The sequence below is a fragment of the Leguminivora glycinivorella genome, chromosome 15, assembly GCF_023078275.1.
Source record: "Leguminivora glycinivorella isolate SPB_JAAS2020 chromosome 15, LegGlyc_1.1, whole genome shotgun sequence".
In the NCBI taxonomy this organism is placed as follows: domain Eukaryota; kingdom Metazoa; phylum Arthropoda; class Insecta; order Lepidoptera; family Tortricidae; genus Leguminivora; species Leguminivora glycinivorella.
The window spans coordinates 8888045-8914900 of record NC_062985.1 but is presented as its reverse complement, the minus strand read 5'-3'; the positions used below and the strand labels follow the sequence as shown (position 1 = coordinate 8914900).

Sequence of the window (26856 nt, the reverse complement as noted above, 5' to 3'; positions counted from 1 at the left end):
TAAAATGGTGTGGTTTCAGTCATTTCAGCAGCGTGGTTAATAGGTTGCGAGCCCTGTAAAAAAATATCAAGTTAAATATATTTCAACACCAAATAAAAGTACTCAAAGATACCAGAATATAATAAAAGTAAAATACATACCATTCTGATTTTGAAACTGATAATGCACCCGGCTTGAAATCTCGAACTGTTGTAATTTTAATTTGTTAAATGCTCTATTTATAACTTCGTAGTAACAAAATATAGTATAGCTATTAGCTATTATAGCTTGCACATTGAACGCGGTCTTAACGCGGCGACATTCGTTCTTGTTTCCGACAAAAGAAATATTACACTTTTGTTTTTCAATAATTAGCTGAGTTGAATATTATATTACAGTGATGATCAACCTTTGTATTATATTGGTTTCTTACTGTATTTTTGCAAATGTTGTAGTTTATGTTAGTTATAATTTGCTTTTAGGTTGTTAACTCATGACTTTACGTCAGTTTCGTTTTATTAATAAAACCCCTGGCTTATTCATTTCCTCTACTATTTTCTAACAAGTGCAAGTGTTACAGTGCGAGTTTTACGTACACGGAGAAATTCACCTTGAAACAATGTTCGTAAGTTTGTAATATTTTATTTAGCTATAAACTATTCTGAATATGGTGTTGAGTGATGTTTGTTCTCGATTAAATTTACCGATAAGTATCCTTCTAAGTAGCAGTTTTATGCGAGTTAAGTGCGTATTGGTATTAACTTTAACTTAAAATTTATAACCCTCGCTGGAGAGAGGTACAAGTACAACTGTGAAATCTCGTTCGACTGAACATAACAGAATCTTATTTTTTATTTTCAGGTCTGACTTTGAGTACCATGTAATCCAGTCTAAGAAAGACCTCGACTCTGAGGATGAATCTGGATCATTAAAGTATGTATTTTAATTAAATTTAAGATTTTATTGACTTATTATTAATTTTTGTTATTATTAATGATCTGATGGATAATCACTATGTATTGTAGGACTCAGAAGAAAACAACCAAAAGGAAAAACGCTTCTCAGATCCCGAAACGTGACGCGGGCTGGTCGCTGGACAGAAACGTCGTCGAAGAATGTGCTAGTAAAAGGTAATTAATTAAAACTGTGTTTGAAAACTTGTCTACAAATGCGAACTTTTTATTTATTTCTCTTTATTTATGAGAACTGGAAGTAATATAAAGTTTTTAATATTACAGCAAGAAGATCAAACCAAAGAAAACTGTGAAAAAGCACGCATCGTCCGTGTTAATAACTGATACGTTGCAGGACAGTGACACTGACCTTGATGAAGAAGACAAAACTAAAAGGTAATTAATTCAATTCAGTTATTTTATATGTAATACATATATTTACTTAACTAATTGTAATTAGCCTTTGAATCTAAACATTTTAAACCATAGTATTTAAATTCTTAAATGTTAAGTACTTACCTAATTAACTAATTATATTTTGTTGTATTCGATAATATAAATAAGTTTTTAATATTCCAGTACGACAACCAAGTCGAAGAAAGAGACACCTGATTGTAAGCCAGGCTGGTTTTCAAACTGGGGTGACGAAGGACATGTTGAAGCCCAGCGTCGAGCATCCGCTGCCAACTCTCTGTCGTCCGTGCTGATACGTCGCGTCCCAGGCGGCTACGTGCGTCGCACAGCTTCGTTAACCGGTGATCTTTTTATTGATCTTAAACTGTATAACGTAGTAGATATTCAAAACGTTCCATCTGAAGCCCGTTGGGAGAAAGCGCTGGTTAATTTTAAATATCGTGTGGATTCCGTTTCGGATATAGTAGATGGAATAAATAAGATTCTAAAGCGTTGTAAGGACGACTTTACAGATGAAGGAACCTTTTTCCCAGATAAAAAAAGCCAATAATCTTTAATCTTTTTTACGTCTAATTTAGTCTATTCCTATGTCAATAGGCAAAATGCCTCATAATAGCTCCATATTTTGTTCAGTGTGTGACATAAGTATTCCAAGTAAAGCCTTTTCTGCTCACTTGCGCACTAACTTGCATAAAAATAATAACTCTGTTCAATTAACTCCTGATATTGAAAAAATAAGCAGCGCTTTCCGTAGTAGAATAGCATCATACAGAGTGCGTGGACCAGAGAGTAGCCTCCATGACTCACCGGTAAAGTTTCTGTGCGCTCTTCGTAGACATATTAAACATATTCTCGAAGCGAGAAGGCTTGCTTTTGGATCTATAAAGGTTAACTTTGAACTGTTTGCTGAATTTGGTTTGCCGAAAAATGAAGCATGTGAAATTAAATCATTCGCTACGCAAAATATCATTTTACATCAAAGTTACGAATTTAAAGAAATATTTTCAACCATTTTGAAGACATTGAGCACGAAAATTGATGAATTTCAAGAACGGGACAGTGGCTGGAGCTTTCTACGAAACTTATATCTCGAGATAAACATAAACAAATATAATCAATCCTCTTAGAGCGTCTAGATTTATAGAATTACCAAAGTTAATAAAACATCGAAGAGCTTGTGTAAATATTAAAAACAATGACAATTTCTGTTTTTTATGGAGCATAATTGCCGCATTATTTCCCGTACAAAACAATCAGGATCGTATAGCGTCTTATCCTCATTTCGATAACTTTCTCAATATAAAAAACATGACCTTCCCTGTTGGCCTCTCTGATATCAAAATATTTGAAAATAATAACCCAAATATAAGCATTAATGTTTATGGATTAAGAAAAAATGAAGTTGTTGGACCATTATACAAAACTAAGACAAAACGCAAACATCATGTTAATTTGTTAATGCTGGAAAAGGGTAACCAATCACATTATTGCTTGATAAAAAATTTAGGTAGACTTTTAAAGACACAGTTAACGAAACATAATGGAAAAATTTATTTTTGTGATGAGTGTTTATTATTTTTTAACAACGAGGATAAATTTAATAAGCATGTTTGTGGTGGTGTTGCAACAGTATTACCCGATCCCGGCACTCACATCCAGTTCAAACATTTTGAACGAATGCAATTAAATCCGTTTGTAATATATGCCGATTTTGAATGTATATTACAACCTAAAACAGATGATGAGCTTAATTCAAAGTGTACTACCACGTTACATAAACACGTTCCGGCTGCCTTTGCGTATTATATTGTGTGTTCTTATGATAGCTCACTCAACAAATATGTTAGTTATAGGGGGCTAGATTGCGTTAGTAAATTTCTCACCTATCTGAAAAGTGATGTAACTAAGATAAAGGAAATATATAATAGCCCTGCTCCATTAAAGCTTACAAAGGACGAAGAAAACCAGTTTAAAAATGCGAAGTATTGTTTTCTTTGTAATAAATTGCTGTTAGACGATGCAGTTAGAGATCATTGTCACCTCACAGGTAGCTTTAGAGGCGCTGCTCATTCGTTTTGCAATATTCAATTTCGTTTACCAAAGTTTATACCGGTATTTTTTCATAATTTATCAGGCTATGATTGTCATTTGTTTATTCGTGAATTAGGAGAAATGACTGGTAGGTTAAAGGTCATAGCAAAAAACAAAGAAAATTATATTTCTTTCACTAAGTTTTTCCACATAAATAAAGACGAGTTTGTGCCTGTACGTTTTGTCGATTCATTCAAGTTTTTAGGAACCAGTTTAGAAAAACTAGCGACTGATTTGAATAATGAAGACTTTGTTCATTTACGAAGTTTCTTTCCTGATCATATTCAATTCGGGCTACTTAGAAGTAAGGGCATTTATCCGTATGAATATATTACCTGCTGGGATATTTACAAAGAAAACAAACTACCACCACAACGTTATTTTTACAGCTCAATATCTGATAGTCCTATTTCGAACTCTGAATATAACCGAGCTAAGCATGTCTGGAACATATTTAATATAAAGACATTGGGTGACTATACCGACCTCTACCTCAAGTCAGATGTGTTGTTATTGGCTGATATATTTGAAAACTTTAGACATACCTCTATGTTAAACTACAAGTTAGACCCCGCATTTTACATGACAACTCCATCTTTAAGCTTTGACGCAATGTTGCTTATTACTAACGTTAAATTAGAACTCATAAATGATCTTGAAATAATTCGAATGATACAAAAAGGAATTCGAGGAGGTGTTTGCCTTTGCTCTACGAGATATGCACGTGCTAATAATAAATACATGACCGATTATGACACATCTGTCCCGGATTCTTTCTTGTTTTATATGGACTGTAACAATCTTTACGGTTTTGCAATGTGCAGTAATTTACCGTATGGCGATTTCAAGTTATTGAGTAAAGATGAAATTGACAAAATAAATTTTCTAGATGTGCCAGATAATAGCCCGTACGGTTTCATATTAGAAGTAGATTTAGAATATCCAGAATACCTACATAACTTACATAATGATATTCCATTTTGCCCACAAAGATTTGTACCCCCCGGTTCGAAAAATCCCAAGCTGATTCCGAACTTGTACGACAAATATGAATATGTTATTCATTATATGCATTTAAAAACTTGTTTGAGTCATGGTTTAAAATTAAAAAAAATACATAGAGTTATTCAATTTAAGCAAAGTCGATTTATACAGCAGTATATTGAATTGAACACGGAGTTGAGAAAAAATGCAAAATCAGAATTTCAGATGAACTTTTATAAACTTCTCAATAACAGTCTTTTCGGTAAAACGTTAGAATCTATAGAAAATAGGACAAATGTAATGTTAGTTAATCAGTGGGTTGACGACAAGAACAAAACTAAGAAAAAGCTAGTGCCGAAGTATTAATAGCACGTCCTAATTTTCATAGTGCAAGTGTGTTTACTGAAGATTTAGTCGCCATTCAAATGAATCCTGAACAGATTACGCTCGATAAACCAATTTACATAGGATTTACTGTTTTAGAAATATCTAAATCTCACATGTACAACTTCCACTATTCTCATATGAAGCCGTTTTATGGAGAAAATCTTAGTTTGTGCTATACTGATACCGATTCATTTTTGTATTTAATAAAAACAGATGATTTGTACAGAGATTTAAAGTTACATTTTGGTCGGTACTTAGATACAAGTAATTACCCAGCGGATAATATATATGGCATATGCCAAAAAAATAAAAAGGTGTTAGGGTTATTTAAAGATGAGGTAGGAGGTAAAATAATTGATCAGTTTGTGGGACTTAGGTCGAAATTATACTGCTTCAAAACACAAGAAAAACAGTTCAAGAAAGCAAAGGGCACAAAAAAGCATGCGGTCAGAGATCTTCAATTTAGTGATTATGAACATGTTTTATTCAATAAAGAATTGTTACGAAAAAATAATGCAGTATTTAAGTCTATCAAACACGAAATTTTCACACAATCTCTTAATAAAGTAGCACTATCTTCGAATGATGATAAACGAGTAATATTAAAAGACAATATTCACACACTTGCGTGGGGACATGCTTCATTTTTCTAAATATAGTTATATAGTGATATTTTAAAGGAAACTTTGAACTAATTTGTAAACACCTACTTTACTTTTTAAGTTAGCTATGCCAGTATGTATATTATTATTAAATAAACTTTAAAAAAAAACATTAGTTTTTCTTTTTTAAACCCACCATATTTATGTACAATGTTTAAATCAACTCAGGATACTTATGTTATGATCGTATACCTGTATTATGAGTACAATATCGTATCATGAGTTGATTTAAACATTGTTTTCAGGAGTATAATTTACAGGTTAATAAAATGCGTTTTATTTAGCACATTCATTTATTCAAAGAGGAACGTGATTTTCTAAATACCATTTTTTCATACATATTACATTTTTTAATGCACAAGTTTTTTTTATGGTACACAATGTCGTGTTTCATACACGCATTATCTAGCGCATTAATTCCTTTATCGCCTCTCTGCAACCTTTTGCGCAATTTTGTTCCCGGACCACAATAGTTATAACCAGGTAAGTGTAATTCAAAGGGTAAATTATTAATAGCGCTGTTTAACAGTCCTTTCCCTTTCATATCTCGTGAGATAATAACACTATCATTAAAAGGAAATTATATAAATATCTTTAAACAACCGCACTTTTATCGATCCAACTGTTTTCGCTATTATTAAGGCCCAACCATTTAACATACAACTTTCTACCCTTTCTTTTAATAACCTTTTCTACAAGGTAAACGTTTGGATGGTTGGTTTTCAGAAGTTCTTCCTCGTAAAATGTACCGAGTATAGTGTTTTTATGCTGGTCTTGAATGTGATACGTAACAGGTTGAGTGCGATTCACGTGAGTAATAGTGAAAAGTTCTGTTGACCAATTAGGTGTGTAACCTTTGTGAAAGGCATTTTTATACTTGCTAATGAGTACACAATCTCCTATATTGAATTTGTTCGATTTATAAGACAAATTGGATAGTGATTTTTTAATATTTTTTAATACTTGCATTTCATTATCAAAATTTACATCAATAGGTTTTATTTTTGTTGTGCGATGCACAGTCTGATTATATGATTTTACTACATCGTCTAATGGCTTACCAACCCATTTATAGTTACCAACTAATGCAAAATGTTTGTAGAGCTTAGACTTAAGTGTCTTTATCAGCCTTTCAACAATAGATGCCTTCTTAATTGAATAAGTTGAGTAATGATTAACTTTTAATAATTTTAAGTAGAAATCGAATTCTTGATTGTAGAATTCTTTTCCTAGGTCAGTTTGTAAGTTTTTAGGTCTTCGTTTAGATGTTTTTATTATTAGTTCAAATGCATCTTTGACTTCTGTTTTAGTTTTAGACTTAATAGGTGTACACCATGCATACTTTGAAAATGTGTCAATAACGGTTAAAATATATTTATATCCTCTGTTAACAGTATGAAGCTTTTGTAAATCTATCAAATCGGCTTGCCATAAATCATCAATTCCTTGTAGTACAACCGATCGTCGCTTAAAATTTCTTCGCGCTGACCTGTGGATCTCGTTCACTATTTGTTGTTTTATCATTATTATATTTTTTTAAAATATCGTCTATCTCCTTCTTCGTATAAAAGTTCAGTTTTAACTGAGTTACGAGTTGGTGAATTTGATTATTTATTGTGTTAAACAAAGAGTCTATATACTTCTTTTCGTACATGTTTTGAATGTGTTCATCAACGTACTGCTTGTTAACTGCATCATCGGAAGATAATGGTTTAACAACCCCTTTTAATCTTATAGTTTTTAGATCAAAATTTCCTGCTTCTGTTCGAAGCAAAGCCTTGTACTTGAGCTCAGAGATTTCATCAGTACGCAAACGTTTATGAACATGGTGACCGAATTTGTCTATATTCATTTTTTACTTGAAAGTCAAACTTCAACTGATGGGAAAGGTAAGAGTATATACATTTATATATTATTTATTAAGCCTGCTTCACGTAATTCTTCAATTATGGATATTATCTCGTTATCTAACCCTGTATTTCCAGCGTCACGCGATGCTATAAGCAGTTTTAATCTGTCAACTAATTCGTTTGGATCATCCCAATATACATATGAAATATCTCTTTTTACTTTTTTCATTGATGGTAAACCTTTACCGGATATATATTCTTCACTTACTGTGCGCTGTTTGGATAATTTGAAAAGAGGTTTTATAAGGTTTAAATATTTCATACCCTTGTTGCTTTTTATGGGTTTCTTTGGATCAAAGTCGCGTCTATGTGCATTCGTTTTCATTAACAATGTTTTATATAATCGTTTATCATCTTCAGTTACTAGTTTTAAGTCAGGTACTTTCTTAAACAACAAATCATGTAAGCCTTGTGTTAAAAAATAACTTTCTCCACCTATCACGAGTTTATCATCATTAACAGAAATTGGGTAAGATCCAAGCATTAGCTTTCCACGCTCATTTCGTACACCAAATGGAATGTTCATGATAAAATATTGTTTCTGCCAAGCGGGATCATCGCGAGGAGAAGGAAACGAGTCTGACGTTCTAAATGAAATATTATTTGTTGTATCAGAATCACTTTGGTTCACACTTTCTTGAGATGAAGAATCACTATCATTTAATTCATTTTCACTATAATTTGGTTCAGATTCAAATGACTTTCTCAACAAAGTTTTATTATCCAAACTTTCTTTCATCCCATCTTCTGAAGGACTATATTTCAATGTTTTTACTGGCTTGTTCCATTTAAACCTATCGTTATCAAAATCTGAGTCACTAATGATTAGATTGTTATCATTACTACTATGTTTTTTTACCATTTCACCAAGTGGGTCTGTGATTGGTTTTAACATTGCTTCCAACATCATATTATCGTTTGATTTAACATCACGAATGCGTTTAACTTTTTTTCTTACTGCTTCAGCAGATTTGAGTACTTTTTGTTTAAACAATTTTTCTTCATTAATTTTATGTTCCATGTCTGAACTAGATGGTTTCATTTTAAGCAATAAGTGTTTAATGTAATACTATGCTTTATATATCAAGTCAATCTAGAATTATAAATGTATCAAATCCTTTTCTATAACAGCCTGAATTTCTATTACAATCTTTATTTATGACTAAGTAATCAAACGGGATCTTCCATACTTGTGCACACATTTCACGAAATTGAGACCATGACATATCACTTCCTACATGTTCATCATAAACATGCTTTAAATTAATATCATCCTGTTTAAAAAGAATAATTAAGTTAGCATTATCTCTTATTAATTGTTTAGGTATTTTACTATACGTCTGATTTAGATAAAAGCTATCTATATTTTTATGCCTTCCCATTGCAAAGTAATCTCGTATATTATTTTGATTTTCACACGCAACATCATCAAATATTATAATGGAATTCATGTTTGCTGTATGAGGACTTAAGATTTCATCATTTGCGTTATATTTTTGAAATGATACTGAAGGAACTAGCTTTAAAACTTGCTCTAGAAATTGATACATTGGTTGAAATAAGGTTTTAGAATATACATAAACATTTTGAAAGCGTAGACCATGTTCATGTAGCAGCAAACCGACAATTAAATTTGTTTTTCCACAGTTCGATGGGCCACATATTATACAGCGAATGGTGTCGGGTAAAAGCGAGCCATGTCGAAAATAACGTTTATTGGACAAAGAACAAACAGCATCCAACTGCAATTTCTGAGACTGTTTTACGAACTTCATTTTGTCAATAGGCACGTGCAACTAACTTGAAAGGTGTTTTATCATTAACGGAGTTTTATAAACTTTTGTCTATATATTCGTCATGAGCGTTTTAAATCATCAGAAAACCTATTGAGAGTTTCAAATCATGAGAAAGCCGATTAGGAGTTTTAAATCATCTGAAAACCTATTGAGAGTTTTAAATCACCAATAAACCTGAGTACGAGTCCTAAATATGAAGTGATATTGGGAGTTTTCAAATCTTTGATTTGAAACTCCCAATAATCACCTACTGACTTTTACACTGAAGCTATAATTATGATAGAGTACACATAATCTTGATACACATTTAATAATATTTTTCTATTGTATTTTCGAGATCTTCTAAACAAGCCCGTAAATTCTCTTCGGGAACTTGTTCTAACTTTTTTCTTATAACGACTGCAACTATATTACGCTTGCATGAACAAGGGCACATCGCGTCCGGTTCCGGTTCACTATAAATGGATTGCATGGATTGTGCTCTCTCAAGGACTGCATCTTGGTCCTTAAAAACATTTAAAAACATATCACTATTACAAATTCACACAGATTAAGTAACACACATATTTATACAAATTAGTGCAGATTATATTTTATACAGCTTTCTCACACTATAAGCACTTACATCCAACTCAAGGTCATCAGAATCGCTTGGATATGGGGTAGTTTTTTCTCTATATATATTTTTTTGAAGACTAGATCTTCATCATCTATGTCAAAGCCTTTATCTGCAATAAAAATATTTTATTTATTTTGCATAAGTACTTACATTTCTAGAAAATTATTACAATAAGTTACAAAGCTTTTGAGAATTGGGCCCTTGGTGTATCTACATGGAATACACAACTGTAGTTGGAGAGTGTATTAGTGTCTACACTGTCTACAGACGACCAAACCGACCAAGGTCCAACAAGTACGGGATTGTAAGAGCGGGAGAGCTACGTCAACCGGGGTGGCTTTAGGAAAATTTGGGGTTACTTTGATGGTATTTGAACGGCTTTAAAATTAACATCATTCATTATTTACTGAAACTGTTCATGTAACTAGTAGATAGATAATAGATCAATAAATATTCTTGTAAATCTACCATAGAAAATCGCGAATTTACTTACAGTATGACTTTAAAACTAAATTTTCAAAGTCACCCCTGCGTTTTAAAGCCACCCCGGTTGACCGTATAAGGCTTTCTCATTTTTTTACAAATAACAGCGTCCCTAATTGACATAATTCGATACCTCTGGGTTCAATTGGCGTAAAGGACATTTTGGCGAAAATTAGTTATATATACAGTTTTGTTCAGAATTTTAAGCGCTATCGATCTGTGTAGTTAAAATTTCGATATCTCTTAAAAAGTTGCCTTTACGACCAAGATTTTCTACTATGGACTTGCAAAAATAGCTTTTCTGAAGGGGCGTAAATATCAAGTCATTAATTATAAATTATTATTTGTGTCGTAAAGGAAATCTACAAATAAATATATAGTCGTAAGTCACCTTGATATATATTGTTGCCCTTTAAGCCCTTACTTTCTAAGGATCACTTTCTATAGTGGTGTGATAAAGTTGGGCGTAAAGGACAAGTTTTTTTGTTCTTCGTCCTTTACGACCAGCACTAAAAATATTTTATCCGCAACTGTAATCGATATCTTTGGGTTCAATTGTCGTAAAGGACATATAATGCAGGTTTCAAGAGAAAGATAAACCCACTTTTTTTGTTTTTTTGACCTATATTTGTGACGTGTATAAGAAAAATATGCAGATTACGAGTATCTTTAACCTAGTGTAGCAACCGTAGCGATAAACTAAACGATTTAGAAGATAGATGGTTGTAAAGGACACGTCAGAATACTATTAACGTCCTTTACACCCATGATTTGATAGGGTCGTAAATGACGGTCTTAGATGATTTTTATACAAAGTCGGGGCGTAATTGTAACCGAAATGGTACAAATGTTGTGCTAAGTTTACAATTAAAAACTGGAAAAATGTATCAAAACGTACTTAATATGGCATAGAATAGCTGCATTAGTTTAATGCAGTGTATTATTTATCTAAGCTATCTTAGCAAAAAAAAAGAACAAGACTAATATTTTATATACAGTTTTGTAATAAATAAACAATATTTGCTTAAAAACTATCTAATACTTTGGCAACAAATTCAAAGTTATTTTTTTAGTATTCGCTGTCTGAATAGTCAGTAGGTTACGCATTCAGTCTTTAATTCTAGCAGGGAAACGCTTTCGTAGTATTATTATACTGCGGCGAGATGTAGGTAATTAAAAAAAACACTATGGTAATCAGGGTATCCAAATGCACAAACGCTCACGATAATATCTATTTCGTAGCTATATATCTTTATCGCTCTTGCGTATTGCACCAGACTGCATTTTTGTCGGCGTCTGGCGTCGACGATTGCCATTCAGCTACGCCGGCAGTAAACTTTAACAGTAGACTATACTAACATTTAGTGCGACAATAACAGGTGCGTTTCGCTAGCGAATGAGCGTTAGCGTTTGGTGACTTGGCTATGTACCCAGGTACTTAAAGCATTGACTATAATATTTCTAGGATTGAACTCATAATTAAGATTATTCTTATTTAACAGGTTTAAGACTAAATAACAATCTTCTGTTTTAAAATTATCAAAAATATGAATCAACATATCAAAATCCGTTGCGTAGTTTTAAAGATTTAAGCATACATAGGGACATAGGGACAGAGAAAGCGACTTTGTTTTATACTATGTAGTGATAGTGATAGTGATACTTTTACTCTTAGTTATTCTTAGAACTTCTTTCTACTTTAGACTTAAAATTACTGTCGTATTAATATAGTCTACTGTTCACAGTTGATTAAAGTTTACGTGATTACCATTAGTGTTTTTATATTTACTTAAACTACGAAAGCGTTTCCCTGCTAGAATTAAATACTGAATGCGTAACTTATTGAGACAGCGGCGAGTACTAAAATAATAACTTTCCAAAATATTAGATAGTTTTTAAGCAAATGTTGTTTCTTTATTGCAAAACTAGATATAAAATAGTCTTGTTCTTTGTCTTTGCTAAATATTTAGATAAATATACACTGTAACACTAATGTGGCTATTCTATGCCATATTAACTACGTTTTTATACATTTTTCAAGTTTCTCAATTGTAAACTAAGCTAAAAACAGTTGCCATTTGTACCATTCCGGTTACATTTACGCCCCGAATTTGTATAAAAATCATCTAAGACCGTCATTTACGACCCTATCAACTCTAATTGTTCAAAAAAATCGTGGGTGTAAAGGACGTCCATAGCATTTTGACGTGTCCTTTACAACCATCTAACTTCTAAACCGTTTAGTTTATCACTACGGTTGCTACACTAGGTTAAGGATACTAAAAATCTACATATTTTTCTATATACGTCACAAATATAGGTCAAAAAACAAAAAAGATATAAACATTTTTCTAAAAAAAAAGTTGTTTTTTGCTTCTCCTGAAAACCTGCATTTTGTCCTTTACGCCAATTGAACCCAAAGGTATCGATATGTCGGTACGGTCACCTGTAAGTACCTACTTTAGGAGTGACACCGAATAGGGCTTGTAATCCGGATATCCGCTGATTTTGAAATTCGGATAATTTGCACGTTAAAATCCGGATAAAACGAATAATTCGAATATTGTGAATGACAGAAATACCATAAAACTCCCGTGAGACTCATACATATTTAAAAATATTTTAAGCGTCGCAATATTGTATGCGTCGCGCTCTCGACATGTAAAGGCGGGGTGTCGCTACTCTTGAGAAAGGCTCTCGAAATTGAGCCGAAACATATCGAACGCTATATCGACTTAATACGTGAGTAACCCGCTTAAAATATTTTTAAATATGACAGAAATACCATTGCAATTTTTAAGAAGCTCATTTGGAAAACAAATTTTAAAGTAAAATTAACACATTTACGATATTAAAGCGATTTATATCAAAAATTACTCCTTGAGTGGCACTACTACCTTATTTAATAGGTAAATAAATAATAAACAAAAATATTGGGGGACATCTTACATAGATCAACCTAGCCCCAAACTAAGCAAAGCTTGTACTATGGGTGCTAGGCGACGATATAAATACATACTTATATAGATAAATACATACTTATATACACAGAAAACATCCAAGACTCAGGAACAAATATCTATGCTCATCACACAAATAAATGCCCTTACCGGGATTCGAATCCGCCGGGACCGCGGCTTAGCAGGCAGGGTTTTTTTCATGAATATTTGTGGATAATCTCATGTAAATGTATATAAATTTAACTCAATCAATCAAGTGACACTGAGTACCGTATCAAACGCTGCACTTTCATTATTGTTAGCATCCGAATACATTATAAATAAATAAATAAATTGCTAACAGAACTAAAACTGTTCAAATTTTCTGACAAAAAGAAGTCTTCTATGTATCCCGCGGCGGAAGACCTGTTTAGTATTGAACTGCAGAACAAGATGAAGTAGTTAAGCAGATACGCTTTTACATTTTATCCTTTCAAAATAGGTTGCAAGTGTTGCAACACCAAAACTTTTTCGCTGTATACGTAACGTAAGGCCCTCTGGCTAAGAACGTCTACCCGAGAGTCCCAAGTGTAACTGGAATGGAGTCACGAAGTCATCAAAGATAAGAGGTGAAAATTATTAGAGAGAAAGATCATTCAGCCTTGTTATTTAACAAAGCTAAATGGTGTTTGTAATATGTCATAGTTCTTTTTGCATTTGAATAAATCGGCAATGAAAACCTCGTAAATGCAATCTGATATTTAAACAAGGAGTAGGTAGGTAATACCTTTTTTAGGTAATACATACATACATACAACATACATACAATCACGCCTGTTTCCCAGAGGGGTAGGCAGAGATCACGGATTTCCATTTACTACGATCCTGACAAACCACTTTCGCTTCACACACTTTCATAACATTTCTCATACACGCTCGTCGGTTTCGAGTACTTCTGACCTGGCCTCTTTGCAATATTTCCCCGATTTGATCAAGAAAAGTTCGCCTAGGTCTTCCACTACCAACTGACCCTTCCACTCCTTTTTCATATACTTTCTTCGTTAATCTCCTCTCATCCATCCTCTCTACATGCCCAAACCACCTTAACATACCCATCTCAATCTTTGTCACCACATCTACATCCACTCCACACTTCTCTCTTATCACGCTATTTCTGATCCTATCACTCAACTTTACACCAGCCATGCTTCTTAACGCTCTCATTTCTACGGCATTCACTTGACTTTGAAGTCTTTTCTCCCACACCCAACTTTCACTACCATACATAAGTGTAGGCACCAAAACTCCTCTATGCACCGCCAGACGTGCTTTTTGCGACACTTTCTGGCTGCCCATAAAAGCGTTTAGTGCTCCATTCACTCTATTCCCAGCATTCACTCTCCTTTCAATATCTTTTCCATGTTTACCGTCCCTTGTAAACAACGTTCCCAAATACACAAACTCTTTCACTTGTTCCAAACTTTCATACTTTTTTTTTTTTTAGGTAATATTCGATCTAAACGATCACAACATGACGTTTTGCCTCATATGGCAATCAGATTATGTCTCTAGCATTAAAATTCATTAATATCAAATATTAGTCAAAATTACATAAAGGCAAGAATGAAATAACTAAGTAACCTAACCTAACATTAAGGTTACGAACAACAGCTGAAGCCTGATTATAAAATAACAATTTCCTACGGCGTTTTTTTCGTATCGTAGTACATAATTATGTTACTAATTATGAGATTTATTAAATAAAATAAAAAATATTCGAAATATCCGTTTTATCCGAATATCCGGATTTTCAAATATCGAGTCGAATCATCCGGATTTCGAATTGGACGGATAATTGCAAGCCCTAACACCGAACCACCGGGCAGAGTTTCAGTATTTAGGTTTATGAAGGTTTAGTATAGGTAAGTCTTACTCAGTGGCTCATTCTGTGCATCGATCAAGTCATAAATATCATCATTAGAACCCCTTTCACTCGCAGCAGTATAAGAACATTGGATGAATTGGGATTCTTCGAGTTCTGGGACACGGGAGTGTTGAATACTAAAAACAATTTATTTTTGTGACTAATTGCACATTTCACATCTTTCATTGTGACGTTTTTAGACTAAGGGCCAGTTGCATCAACCACATTTGACACACACATCATCTTCACGCAGCAGACGCCTATGGAACTGTCCATACAATAAAATTTAACGAATGCTTTAACGGTGACAGACGGTTTGGTCCAACTGACCCTAAAGGTCCATTGTTGATAGTAGCTGATGTAATTTCTATGGTAATTGACTATCTACAGTACCAACGATGAGAGCCCTTTTAATTTAAAACGTCACAATTAATGGGAAAGTAGTGTATATTACACAGACACACACACGCACGCACGCACGTACGCACGCACGAACGCACGCACGCACACACACACACACACACACACACACACACACACACACACACACACACACACACACACACACACACACACACACACATATATATATATATTATATATGCTGTAGAAATGTAGTCTGGCTGTGAGCGTTTGTGCATTCAACTACACACACAGATGAGATGACCGTACCAAGGTCAAATAAGGACGCTGCTATTTGTTAGAAATGTTAGAATGAGAAAGTTATTTAACTCTCAAGCTCTTGCTAATAGCGGCGTCGCGTCCTTATTTGACCTTGAAAGGTATGGCCATTGCAACAGAACCGCTTTGCTCGGAAGTCCATCTCACAAAAGTGCTTACAGATGGGATGACCGTACCAAACCAAGGTCAAATAAGGACGCTGATGTTTGTTAGAATGAGAAAGTTATTCAGCTCTCTCGCTCTTGCTAATAGCGGCGTCGCGTCCTTATTTGACCTTGGACTGTACGATTGCCTGTAAATAAATACTTAAGCGTCGTGACATTACTTAAATTTTAAAATCGGTAAAATTGGAAGCACTAAATTAAAAGAAAAAAACTTACTTCATTGTGGTTGTGGTGCAGAATGTTTTCGACGTATTTGTTTCGTTCGACGCCACGTTTACTCACCGCTAGTCTCAAATCAAACTAAAGTTACTAATAGTCCTGCGGCGCTGGCTATATTTTGGGCCCTAAGTTAAAAAAATATTAAAGTCGATTTTGTTTTCGTTTATAAATACATTGATAACATATAAATTTAACATTTCGTTTTGGGTCACATTCCTAGGGTGCTTTTTTAGTAATTTGGTAATTTGTGGTTATAATTTTTAATTTGACCTAATGTGGTAAAAAAAATATTCGAGAGAAAAAATGTAACTGTATTGCATTTAGAATGATATTTTTAGCGTGTATACGTAGTTTGGGTCAATTTACTCGAGTGCTATATGACAATTTGTCATACCTAGCGAAACAGACACAAAAAAATATTCATGTTAAAAAAAATAAGAAACGTCGCATTGCCTCCTTTAAATATATCAATAAACTGAAATTGTGTTTTCCTACTCCAGTGCTTGATAAAATTTGCGATAATTTAGCAAAAATTGGTTTTTACCATTCCAAAAAAATATTAAAGTTACTAGAGTTCTTATCTTATTAACTAAAAAGACAAGATAAATAAGATACGTGAATTTGGGTAAGTTTAATAGAATGCTTCGAAAAATAATACGGTATTAATATTTGCGTTCGATCTAGTCAAGCGAGCGCAGTGACGCGGGTAGTGTAGGTATTATGATACCGACCGCGCGGCCGTGGCGCGGCAGCGGGGAAGGGCAATGACCTCTCTCGACATTCGACAAACCGCATGTTGTGTACAAAACGCCAAAATTTATTTCAACTGTACGCATCACGCTATTTAATGCTAAACCTGAAAGGGTTGTATTTGATAAGACTACTAGAGTAACAATTTTAACTTAATATACCTATTTTCCACATGCGTCAGTAAATAATTTAATTTATAAATAATAAATTTAGTATACATCGTGGAATCTACTACTACTACTGCCAAATAAAATAATGCGATTTATCATCTAAGTACTTTAGACTTATATTTAAGCGTGTCACTCACTATGCAGGTAGCTGAGCGCTTATCTTTCAATATGAATCCACATACATAAAATATATATAATTCAATGAGCTAACACACGCGCCGCCGATTATTCATATTTTATTTTGAAGTACATGTGGGGATCGACGTTGGTACGAGATCATATTATATCGTAAAATGGTGAGGAATTTATATGTAGAAAATACAGGATTATAAAGCAAAATACAGGATGTACTTTTTATAACCGGCAATATTTAACATGGTGAAGTCATATAACTGATATCGAATACAAAACACTAAACGCCCAATGGACTTGCCTCGCGTGACGTCACGTAGTGTTTTTAGGGTTCCGTAGTCAACTAGGAACCCTTATAGTTTCGCCATGTCTGTCTGTCCGTCCGTCCGTCCGTCCGTCCGTCCGTCCGTCCGTCCGCGGATAATCTCAGTAACCGTAAGCACTAGAAAGCTGAAATTTGGTACCAATATGTATATCAATCACGCCAACAAAGTGCAAAAATAAAAAATGGAAAAAAATGTTTTGTTAGGGTACCCCCCCCCCCCCCCTACATGTAAAGTGGGGGCTGATATTTTTTTTCATTCCAACCCCAACGTGTGATATATTGTTGGATAGGTATTTAAAAATGAATAAGGGTTTACTAAGATCGTTTTTTGATAATATTAATATTTTCGGAAATAATCGCTCCTAAAGGAAAAAAAGTGCGTCCCCCCTCTAACTTTTGAACCATATGTTTAAAAAATATGAAAAAAAAATTTATAAAGACTTTCTAGGAAAATTGTTTTGAACTTGATAGGTTCAGTAGTTTTTGAAAAAAATACGAAAAACTACGGAACCCTACACTGAGCGTGGCCCGACACGCTCTTGGCCGGTTTTTTAGGTAAAAATTAAACGAAATCTTTCCTCAAATTACTATTAAGCCAATCTTATCCTATCCTACCTGTCGTTAAAACAAAGATGAAATAAAATAACTTAATTCTTTGCATGTTAATTTGGTTAAATATAACTTATATATTTTCTTTAAGAATATCATATACTTTTAAATGAGCAATTCTTGTATATTCATTTATTTATCAATTCTATATTCTATTCTATTTTTCTATATAATATAAAGCTGCAACCCGACTGACATTTTTCCAAAAATAGCCAGGAGATTTTGCAGGTGGCAGTATTTGGTGTGGCTGTGGTAGTATAGAGGTTGATCTTGCGACCCCGGAAAAATCCGACCGTCGGTCTACCGGTTCCGGGTAAAAAAATGTTGAACGGTCTGGCCAAACGGCAGGAGATAGCCGGGGGGTGCTCGACCAAAATGTCATAGAGGACCCTGGGCAGTTTTTGACGCCGCCATGTTTTTTTTTCAAAATGGCCGACTTTTTTTTGAAGATTTTTCAACTTTGTCGTAGAGTGCTCAAATTTTTGTTGTAGAATCTCCAAGAGGCCTTGATTGGAATGAAATAAAAAAAATTGAAAAATACTACAAATGTGAGAAAACTGGCCACTTTTGTTTTGTATGGCAATTTTTAAACGGTAAGAGATAGCCGGGGCTGCTCGACCAAATGTCATACAGGGTTTTAAGTAGAAAAAAGTTTCATTAAAAAAATCAATATGGCTGACTTTTTTTTTTGAAAAATTTCAAAATGGTCCTAGCGCGCTGAGATTTGTCACACGGGTGGACGGCCACCCGAAGATAAGCTTCGCTGAAATTTGTTATGTAGGGGTTCTCGGGGTTGGAAAATCGATCTAGCGTAGCCTTAGGTCCCGGAAAACGGCGAATTATGGAGTTTTAATGAGTTTTTCTTTCGCGTTAGTAAACGTTAAATATGGTCGTTAATTTCGCCCCGCGCACATCGGCTGCGCTTAGCTCAGTCGTACGAGGTCGGTCTAATGTTCGCAGACAGATTGCAGGTGTCAGGGTTTCGAATCCCGGCCAGAAATTAAGTTTTAATTTTTTGTTTCGTTTTTTTTTTGTTCTTGTATTTATAAGTTTTTTTTTCTAAAGACGTGATATAATAAAATAGAACCGAGCGAAGCTCGGTCGTCCAGATGTTTTAGGATATTATTTATTGATTGGCTGCAAGAAATGCCTAGGAGTATTGGCCGAACGGTAATTAACAAAAATTACACAGTCAAAAGGTTAATTGTCATTAACCATTAAAAATTAATGAACGCCAATTGTCATTAAAGTTAATGTATTTCGAAAAATAACAAACAAATTATCATCGTAATTAAAGAAATCGTCACGGTGAGTTCGTGGGTGAGCAGTATCCAAGATAGAGCTGACACTGAGCTGACACTGGCTCGGCTGTACCTAGTAGAACTCAGGTTTGGTACAATATAGAGATTATATAAAGACACGCTGTTTTGATACGACTCATCATGATAAGCGCTTGGGAAAGTAGTACCTAAGCTTTAGCTCATGCTGAACTCTGAGTCCTGTTAGCGTAGCCAGCGTTTTTGGGTATCTCTTTATGATATCACTGCATGATTTGTTTTGTTGATTTTTACGCTGGGTGACGTTTGCTCTTAACGCGGTTGTACAAAATGGCCGAGGCGATGCCAGTCACGGACGTCTGAAAACTGTCACGACTTCGAAACTAGTCTCCAAAGTACTATATAAAAAGTTTTCACAAAACAACAGTTAAAGCTTTTGAAATGGTTGATACTGTAGGTATCTCGAAAATAATAGATACATCATTTCCTTATTGAGGAATTATACTATGAAATAATAAAATCATCCCCTATCAAAAATAAACACGCCAGTGTTAAAGCCTGTTAAAGGTATGGCAAAAACCATCGTTTTGAACTATGATTTTAATATATATCCATAATTTTAAACAGGCCTATCACAGCTCTCGTTAAATACAGATATTACTTAGATACGAGAGACTAATACGATTGGTCGGCCGAAGGCAAGACAACTCATTGTGATTCGCTGAGACGCTGCTGCAAAAGAATACAAATAGATAAACCTTTTCATTAAACTTAACTATCTTATAATTTAATTTGGGGGCACGGCAGTACCCCCGCCAAGTCGAGCACGAAGCCAACACTGCCGTACCATCCTTTACTGGAACCATTTCGCCGCATTTTCAGGCCCCTATTTGAGAACCTCTGGATAAGACCGGAACGCAGAAATTTTCGTCGTCTAGTAAGCTATAATAACATACTTAAAACTCAAAATTGCAAGTCTGTACGTCGCAACACGGGTGGATAGCCGCCCCAAGATTAGTATACAAAAAGAAAATTTCTAAAAATTCAAAATGGCTGCCTTTGAACGCCAATTGAAATTTGTATGGAGGTTTTTTTAATCGCCATAGCTCCGTAACGGTAGGAAAAAGGTTAAAGTGCTTGAACTAATGTTGTACAGTTATCATGCGCGGATCCAGGGGGGGGTCATGGGGGTCATGACCCCCATGACCCCCATGACGACGATGATGAACGACAAACTTGAAAAATCGTCTAAAAAAGACGGTCATTTTGAAAAAAAAAAAAAATGGCAGCGTCAAAAACAACCCAGGGTCCTCTATGACATTTGGTCGAACACCCCTTGGCTATCTCCCGCCGTTTGGTCAGGCCGTCCAACATTTTTTTACCTGGAACAGGTAGACCGACGGTCGGATTTTTACAGGGTTGCAGGACAAACCTCTATACGGCTACACCAAACACTGCCACCGGCGGAACCTCCTTCTGGCTGTTTTTTGAAAAATGTCAGTCGTGTTGCAGCTTTATATTACACTAGCTTTTGCACGCGGCGTCGCTCGCGTTAGAAAGAGACAAAAAGTAGCCTATGTCACTCTCCATCCTTTCAACTATCTCCACTTTAAAAAATCACGTCAATTCGTCGCTTCGTTTTTCCGTGAAAGACGGAGAAACAAACAGACATACTTTCGCATTTATAATATTAGTATGGATAGACTAGTTTTTTAAAGGTGCGCGGGGCCCGAGGGCCCCGCGGTCTTTCTTGTTTTTTTGTTTTTGCTTTTGCTTTATGCTTTTTAGTTTTTGCTTTATGTTTTTTTGCTAAGCTTATTTGTTTTATTGCTTTGCTTGTTTGCTTTTTTGCTTTAGCCTTGGCGTGCTTGGGAGCACTCTCTGCACGTAGCTCGGCCTGCGGCCTCGCGAGCTTCGGAGGCTCTCAGACACGCTCCGGGCCTTCGGCCCTCCGCGTAGTTACTGTGGGGGTTGTGGGGAAGTTGGAGCTTAAACACGACCCAATAGTAAAAGTGTCTTGAGAAGCTCACGACGGGCCTACGGCCTGCGGCCTCCGGCCCGTCGTTTCGCTTCTCTAAGACACTTTTACTGTTGGGTCGTGTTTAAGCTCCAACTTCCCGGACCGCCGGCGAGCCGATCAGGGACGCTCCGGGCCTTCGGCCCTACGTGGAGCTCGGCCTTCGGCCTTCGCTGGGTTTCAGAGCTCCGCGTCGGGCCTTCGGCCCGCCGTGTCGCTTTTTAGACACTTTAATTATTGTTCTGCTTGGGAGCACAGTCTGTACGCAGCTCGGCCTGCGGCCTTCGCGTGCTTGGAAACACTCTGACCGCAGCTCGGCCTACGGCCTTCGCGTGCTTGGGAGCCTCTCAGACACGCTCCGGGCCTTCGGCCCTCCGCGTAGTTTCTGTGGGGGTTATAGGGAATTTGGAGCTTAAACACGACCCAATAGTAAAAGTGTCTTGAGAAGCTCACGACGGGCCTGCGGCCTGCGGCCTCCGGCCCGTCGTTTCGCTTCTCTAAGACACTTTTACTATTGGGTCGTGTTTAAGCTCCAACTTCCCGGACCGCCGGCGAGCCGATCAGGGACGCTCCGGGCCTTCGGCCCTACGCGGAGCTCGGCCTTCGGCCTTCGCTGGGTTTCAGAGCTCCGCGTCGGGCCTTCGGCCCGCCGCGTCGCTTTTTAGACACTTTGATTATCGTTCTGCTTGGGAACACTCTGCCCGCAGCTCGGCCTGCGGCCTTCGCGTGCTTGGAAGCCTCTCAGGCACGCTCCGGGCCTTCGGCCCTCCGCGTAGTTACTGTGAGAGTTGTAGGTAAGTTGGAGCTTAAACACGACCCAATATTAAAAGTGTCTTGAGAAGCTCACGACGGGCCTACGGCCTGCGGCCTCCGGCCCGTCGTTTCGCTTCTCTAAGACACTTTTACTATTGGGTCGTGTTTAAACTCCAACTTCCCGGTCCGCCGGCGAGCCGGTCAGGGACGCTCCGGGCCTTCGGCCCTACGCGGAGCTCGGCCTTCGGCCTTCGCTAGGTCTCGAAGCTCCGCGTCGGGCCTTTGGCCCGCCGCTTCGCTTATTTAGATACTTTTTGTTATTGTTTTCTTGGGAGCACATTCTGCACGCAGCTCGGCCTGCGGCCTTCGCGTGCTTGGGAGCACTCTGCCCGCAGCTCGGCCTGCGGCCTTCGCGTACTTGGGAGCCTGTCAGACACGCTCCGGGCCTTCGGCCCTCCGCGTAGTTACTGTGGGGATTGTAGGATTTGTAGGGAAGTTGGACCTCCGGCCTGCGGCCTCCGGCCCGCCGCGTCGCTTTTTAAGACACTTTTACTTATATTTTCTTGCTTGGGAGCACTGTCTGTACGCAGCTCGGAACTTGGACCGGAGCAATGACCGTCGGGCTGTAGAACGCTCCCTCAGGCTGGTAGGGAAATTTGACTTTGTCCCCTCTCGCCGCCGTTTTTGACTTTTCCAAAAATTTTTTTTTCTCATTTCTATTTTTGGCCCCGGCTCTTACCACGTGCCAAATTTGAACGCGCTCGGACCGAAAAAAAAAAAAAAAATTCAAAGTCGGCCATTTTGAAATTTTGTGAATGCCATTCGATGGACCTCAGATAACTGTACAACATTAGTTTAAGCACTATTAACCTTTTTCCTACCGTTACGGAGCTATGGGGATTTAAAAAAAAACCTCCATACAAACTGGTAGGGAAATTTGACTTTGTCCTCTCTCGCCACCGTTTTTGACTTTTCCAAATTTTTTTTTTCTCATTTCTATTTTTGGCCCCCGTTCTTACCACGTGCCAAATTTGAACGCGCTCGGACCGAAAAAAAAAAAAAAAAAAATTTCAAAGTCGGCCATTTTGAAATTTTGTAAATGCCATTAGATGGACCTTAGATAACTGTACAACATTAGTTCAAGCACTTTTAACCTTTTTCCTACCGTTACGGAGCTATGGGGATTAAAAAAAAAGACCTCCATACAAATTTCAATTGGCCTTCAAAGGGCGCCATTTCGAATTTTTCAAAATTTTCTTTTTGTATACTAATGTTGGGGCGGCTGTCCACTCGTGTGCCAAATTTCAGTGCGCTCGGACCATTTTGAAATTTTTCGAAAAAAAAAGTCGGCCATTTTGATTTTTTTTTAACGCCATTCGATGGACCTCGGGTGACTGTATAACATTTGTTTGAGCACTTTTCACTTCTTTGTACCGTTACGGAGCTATGGTAATTTAAAGAAAAACCTCCACTCAAATTTCAATTGGCCCTCAAAGGCCGCCATTTTGAATTTTTCAAAATTTTCTTTTTGAATACTAATCTTGGCGCGACCGTCCACCCGTGTGCCAAATCTCAGCGCGCTAGAACCATTTTGAAATTTTTCAAAAAAAAAAGTCGGCCATTTTGAATTTTTTTTAATGCAACTTTTTTCTACTCGGATACCTGTATGACATTTGGTCGAGCACCCCCGGCTATCTCTTACGGTTTAAAAGTTGCCATACAAAATAAAAGTGGCCAGTTTTCCCACATTTGTAGCATTTTTCAATTTTTTTCTATTTCATTCGAATCAAGGCCCCTTGGAGATTCTATGACCAAAATTTAAGATCTCTACGACAAACTTGAAAAATCGTCAAAAAAAAAAGTCGGCCATTTTGAAAAAAAAATGGCGGCGTCAAAAACTGCCCAGGGTCCTCTATGACATTTGGTCGAACACTCCCCGGCTAACTCCAGCCGTTTGGCCAGGCCGTCCAACATTTTTTTACCCGGAACCGGTAGACCGACGGTCTGATCTATCCGGGGTCGCAGGACCAAACTCTATACGACCACACCAAACACTGCCACCTGCAAAAACTCCTTCTCCCTATTTTTGGAAAAATGTCAGTCGGGTTGTAGCTTTATATTATATAGACTAGTTTTTTAAAGGTGCGCGGGGCCCGAGGGCCCCGCGGTGTTCTTTTGTGCTTTGCTTTATTGTTTTTGTGCTTTGCTTTTTTGTTTTTGTGCTTTGCTTATGCTTTTGCTTTTTGTTTTTGTGCTTTGCTTTTTTGTTTTTTTGCTTTGCTTGTTTGCTTTTTTGCTTTAGCCTTTGCGTGCTTGGGAGCACTCTCTGCCCGCAGCTCGGCCTGCGGCCTCGCGTGCTTGGGAGCCTGTCAGACACGCTCCGGGCCTTCGGCCCTCCGCGTAGTTACTGTGGGGGTTGTAGGGAAGTTGGAGCTTAAACACGACCCAATAGTAAAAGTGTCTTGAGAAGCTCACGACGGGCCTGCGGCCTGCGGCCTCCGGCCCGTCGTTTCGCTCCAACTTCCCGGTCCGCCGGCGAGTCGATCAGGGACGCTCCGGGCTTTCGGCCCTACGCGGAGCTCGGCCTTCGGCCTTCGCTGGGTTTCGAAGCTCCGCGTCGGGCCTTCGGCCCGCCGCCTCGCTTGTTAAGATACTTTTTGTTATTGTTTTGCTTGGGAGCACAGTCTGTACGCAGCTCGGCCTGCGGCCTTCGCGTGCTTGGGAGCACTCTGCCCGCAGCTCGGCCTACGGCCTTCGCGTGCTTGGGAGCCTCTCAGACACTCTCCGGGCCTTCGGCCCTCCGCGTAGTTACTGTGGGGGTTGTAAGGAAGTTGGAGCTTAAACACGACCCAATAGTAAAAGTGTCTTGAGAAGCTCACGACTGGCCTGCGGCCTGCGGCCTCCGGCCCGTCGTTTCGCTTCTCTAAGACACTTTTACTATTGGGTCGTGTTTAAGCTCCAACTTCCCGGTCCGCCGGCGAGCCGATCAGGGACGCTCCGGGCTTTCGGCCCTACGCGGAGCTCGGCCTTCGGCCTTCGCTGGGTTTCGAAGCTCCGCGTCGGGCCTTTGGCCCGCCGCTTCGCTTATTTAGATACTTTTTGTTATTGTTTTCTTGGGAGCACAGTCTGCACGCAGCTCGGCCTGCGGCCTTCGCGTGCTTGGGAGCACTCTGCCCGCAGCTCGGCCTGCGGCCTTCGCGTACTTGGGAGCCTGTCAGACACGCTCCGGGCCTTCGGCCCTCCGCGTAGTTACTGTGGGGATTGCAGGATTTGTAGGGAAGTTGGACCTCCGGCCTGCGGCCTCCGGCCCGCCGCGTCGCTTTTTAGACACTTTTGCTTATATTTTCTTGCTTGGGAGCACTGTCTGTACGCAGCTCGGAACTTGGACCGGAGCAATGACCGTCGGGCTGTAGAACGCTCCCTCAGGCTGGTAGGGAAATTTGACTTTGTCCCCTCTCGCCGCCGTTTTTGACTTTTCCAAAAATTTTTTTTTCTCATTTCTATTTTTGGCCCCCGCTCTTACCACGTGCCAAATTTGAACGCGCTCGGACCGAAAATATAAAAAAAAAATTTCAAAGTCGGCCATTTTGAAATTTTGTAAATGCCATTCGATGGACCTCAGATAACTGTACAACATTAGTTTAAGCACTATTAACCTTTTTCCTACCGTTACGGAGCTATGGGGATTTAAAAAAAAACCTCCATACAAACTGGTAGGGAAATTTGACTTTGTCCCCTCTCGCCACCGTTTTTGACTTTTCCAAAAATTTTTTTTCTCATTTCTATTTTTGGCCCCCGTTCTTACCACGTGCCAAATTTGAACGCGCTCGGACCGAAAATAAAAAAAAAATTTCAAAGTCGGCCATTTTGAAATTTTGTAAATGCCATTCGATGGACCTCAGATAACTGTACAATATTAGTTCAAGCACTATTAACCTTTTCCCTACCGTTACGGAGCTATGGGGATTTAAAAAAAGGACCTCCATACAAATTTCAATTGGCCTTCAAAGGGCGCCATTTTGAATTTTTCAAAATTTTCTTTTTGTATACTAATCTTGGGGTGGCTGTCTACCCGTGTGCAAAATTTCAGCGCGCTCAGACCATTTTGAAATTTTTCAAAAAAAAAAGTCGGCCATTTTGATTTTTTTTTAATGCCATTCGATGGACCTCGGGTGACTGTATAACATTTGTTTGAGCACTTTTCACTTCTTTGTACCGTGACGGAGCTATGGTAATTAAAAGAAAAACCTCCATTCAAATTTCAATTGGCCCTCAAAGGCCGCCATTTTGAATTTTTTAAAATTTTCTTTTTGAATACTAATCTTAGCGCGACCGTCCACCCGTGTGCCAAATCTCAGCGCGCTAGGACCATTTTGAAAATTTTCAAAAAAAAAAGTCGGCCATTTTGATTTTTTTTTAATGCAACTTTTTTCTACTCGGATACCTGTATGACATTTGGTCGAGCACCCCCCGGCTATCTCTTACGGTTTAAAAGTTGCCATACAAAATAAAAGTGGCCAGTTTTCCCACATTTGTAGCACTTTTCAATTTTTTTTTATTTCATTCGAATCGAGGCCACTTGTAGATTCTATGACCAAAATTTGAGCTCTCTACGACA

At 37.5% G+C, this 26856-nt stretch overlaps 2 protein-coding genes across 4 annotated transcripts in view; one reads left to right on the top strand and one right to left on the bottom strand.

Moving 5' to 3' along the window:
• Positions 1-26856, bottom strand: part of LOC125234011 (tyrosine-protein phosphatase non-receptor type 9-like) — a 169932-nt gene that overhangs the window by 74500 nt on the left and 68576 nt on the right. The window lies entirely within an intron of this gene.
• Positions 50-2346, top strand: LOC125234012. Its single transcript, XM_048140193.1, has 5 exons — positions 50-600; positions 841-912; positions 1005-1109; positions 1218-1328; positions 1512-2346. Coding segments are annotated over exons 1-5 (675 nt in total). The 5' UTR covers positions 50-598; the 3' UTR covers positions 1897-2346.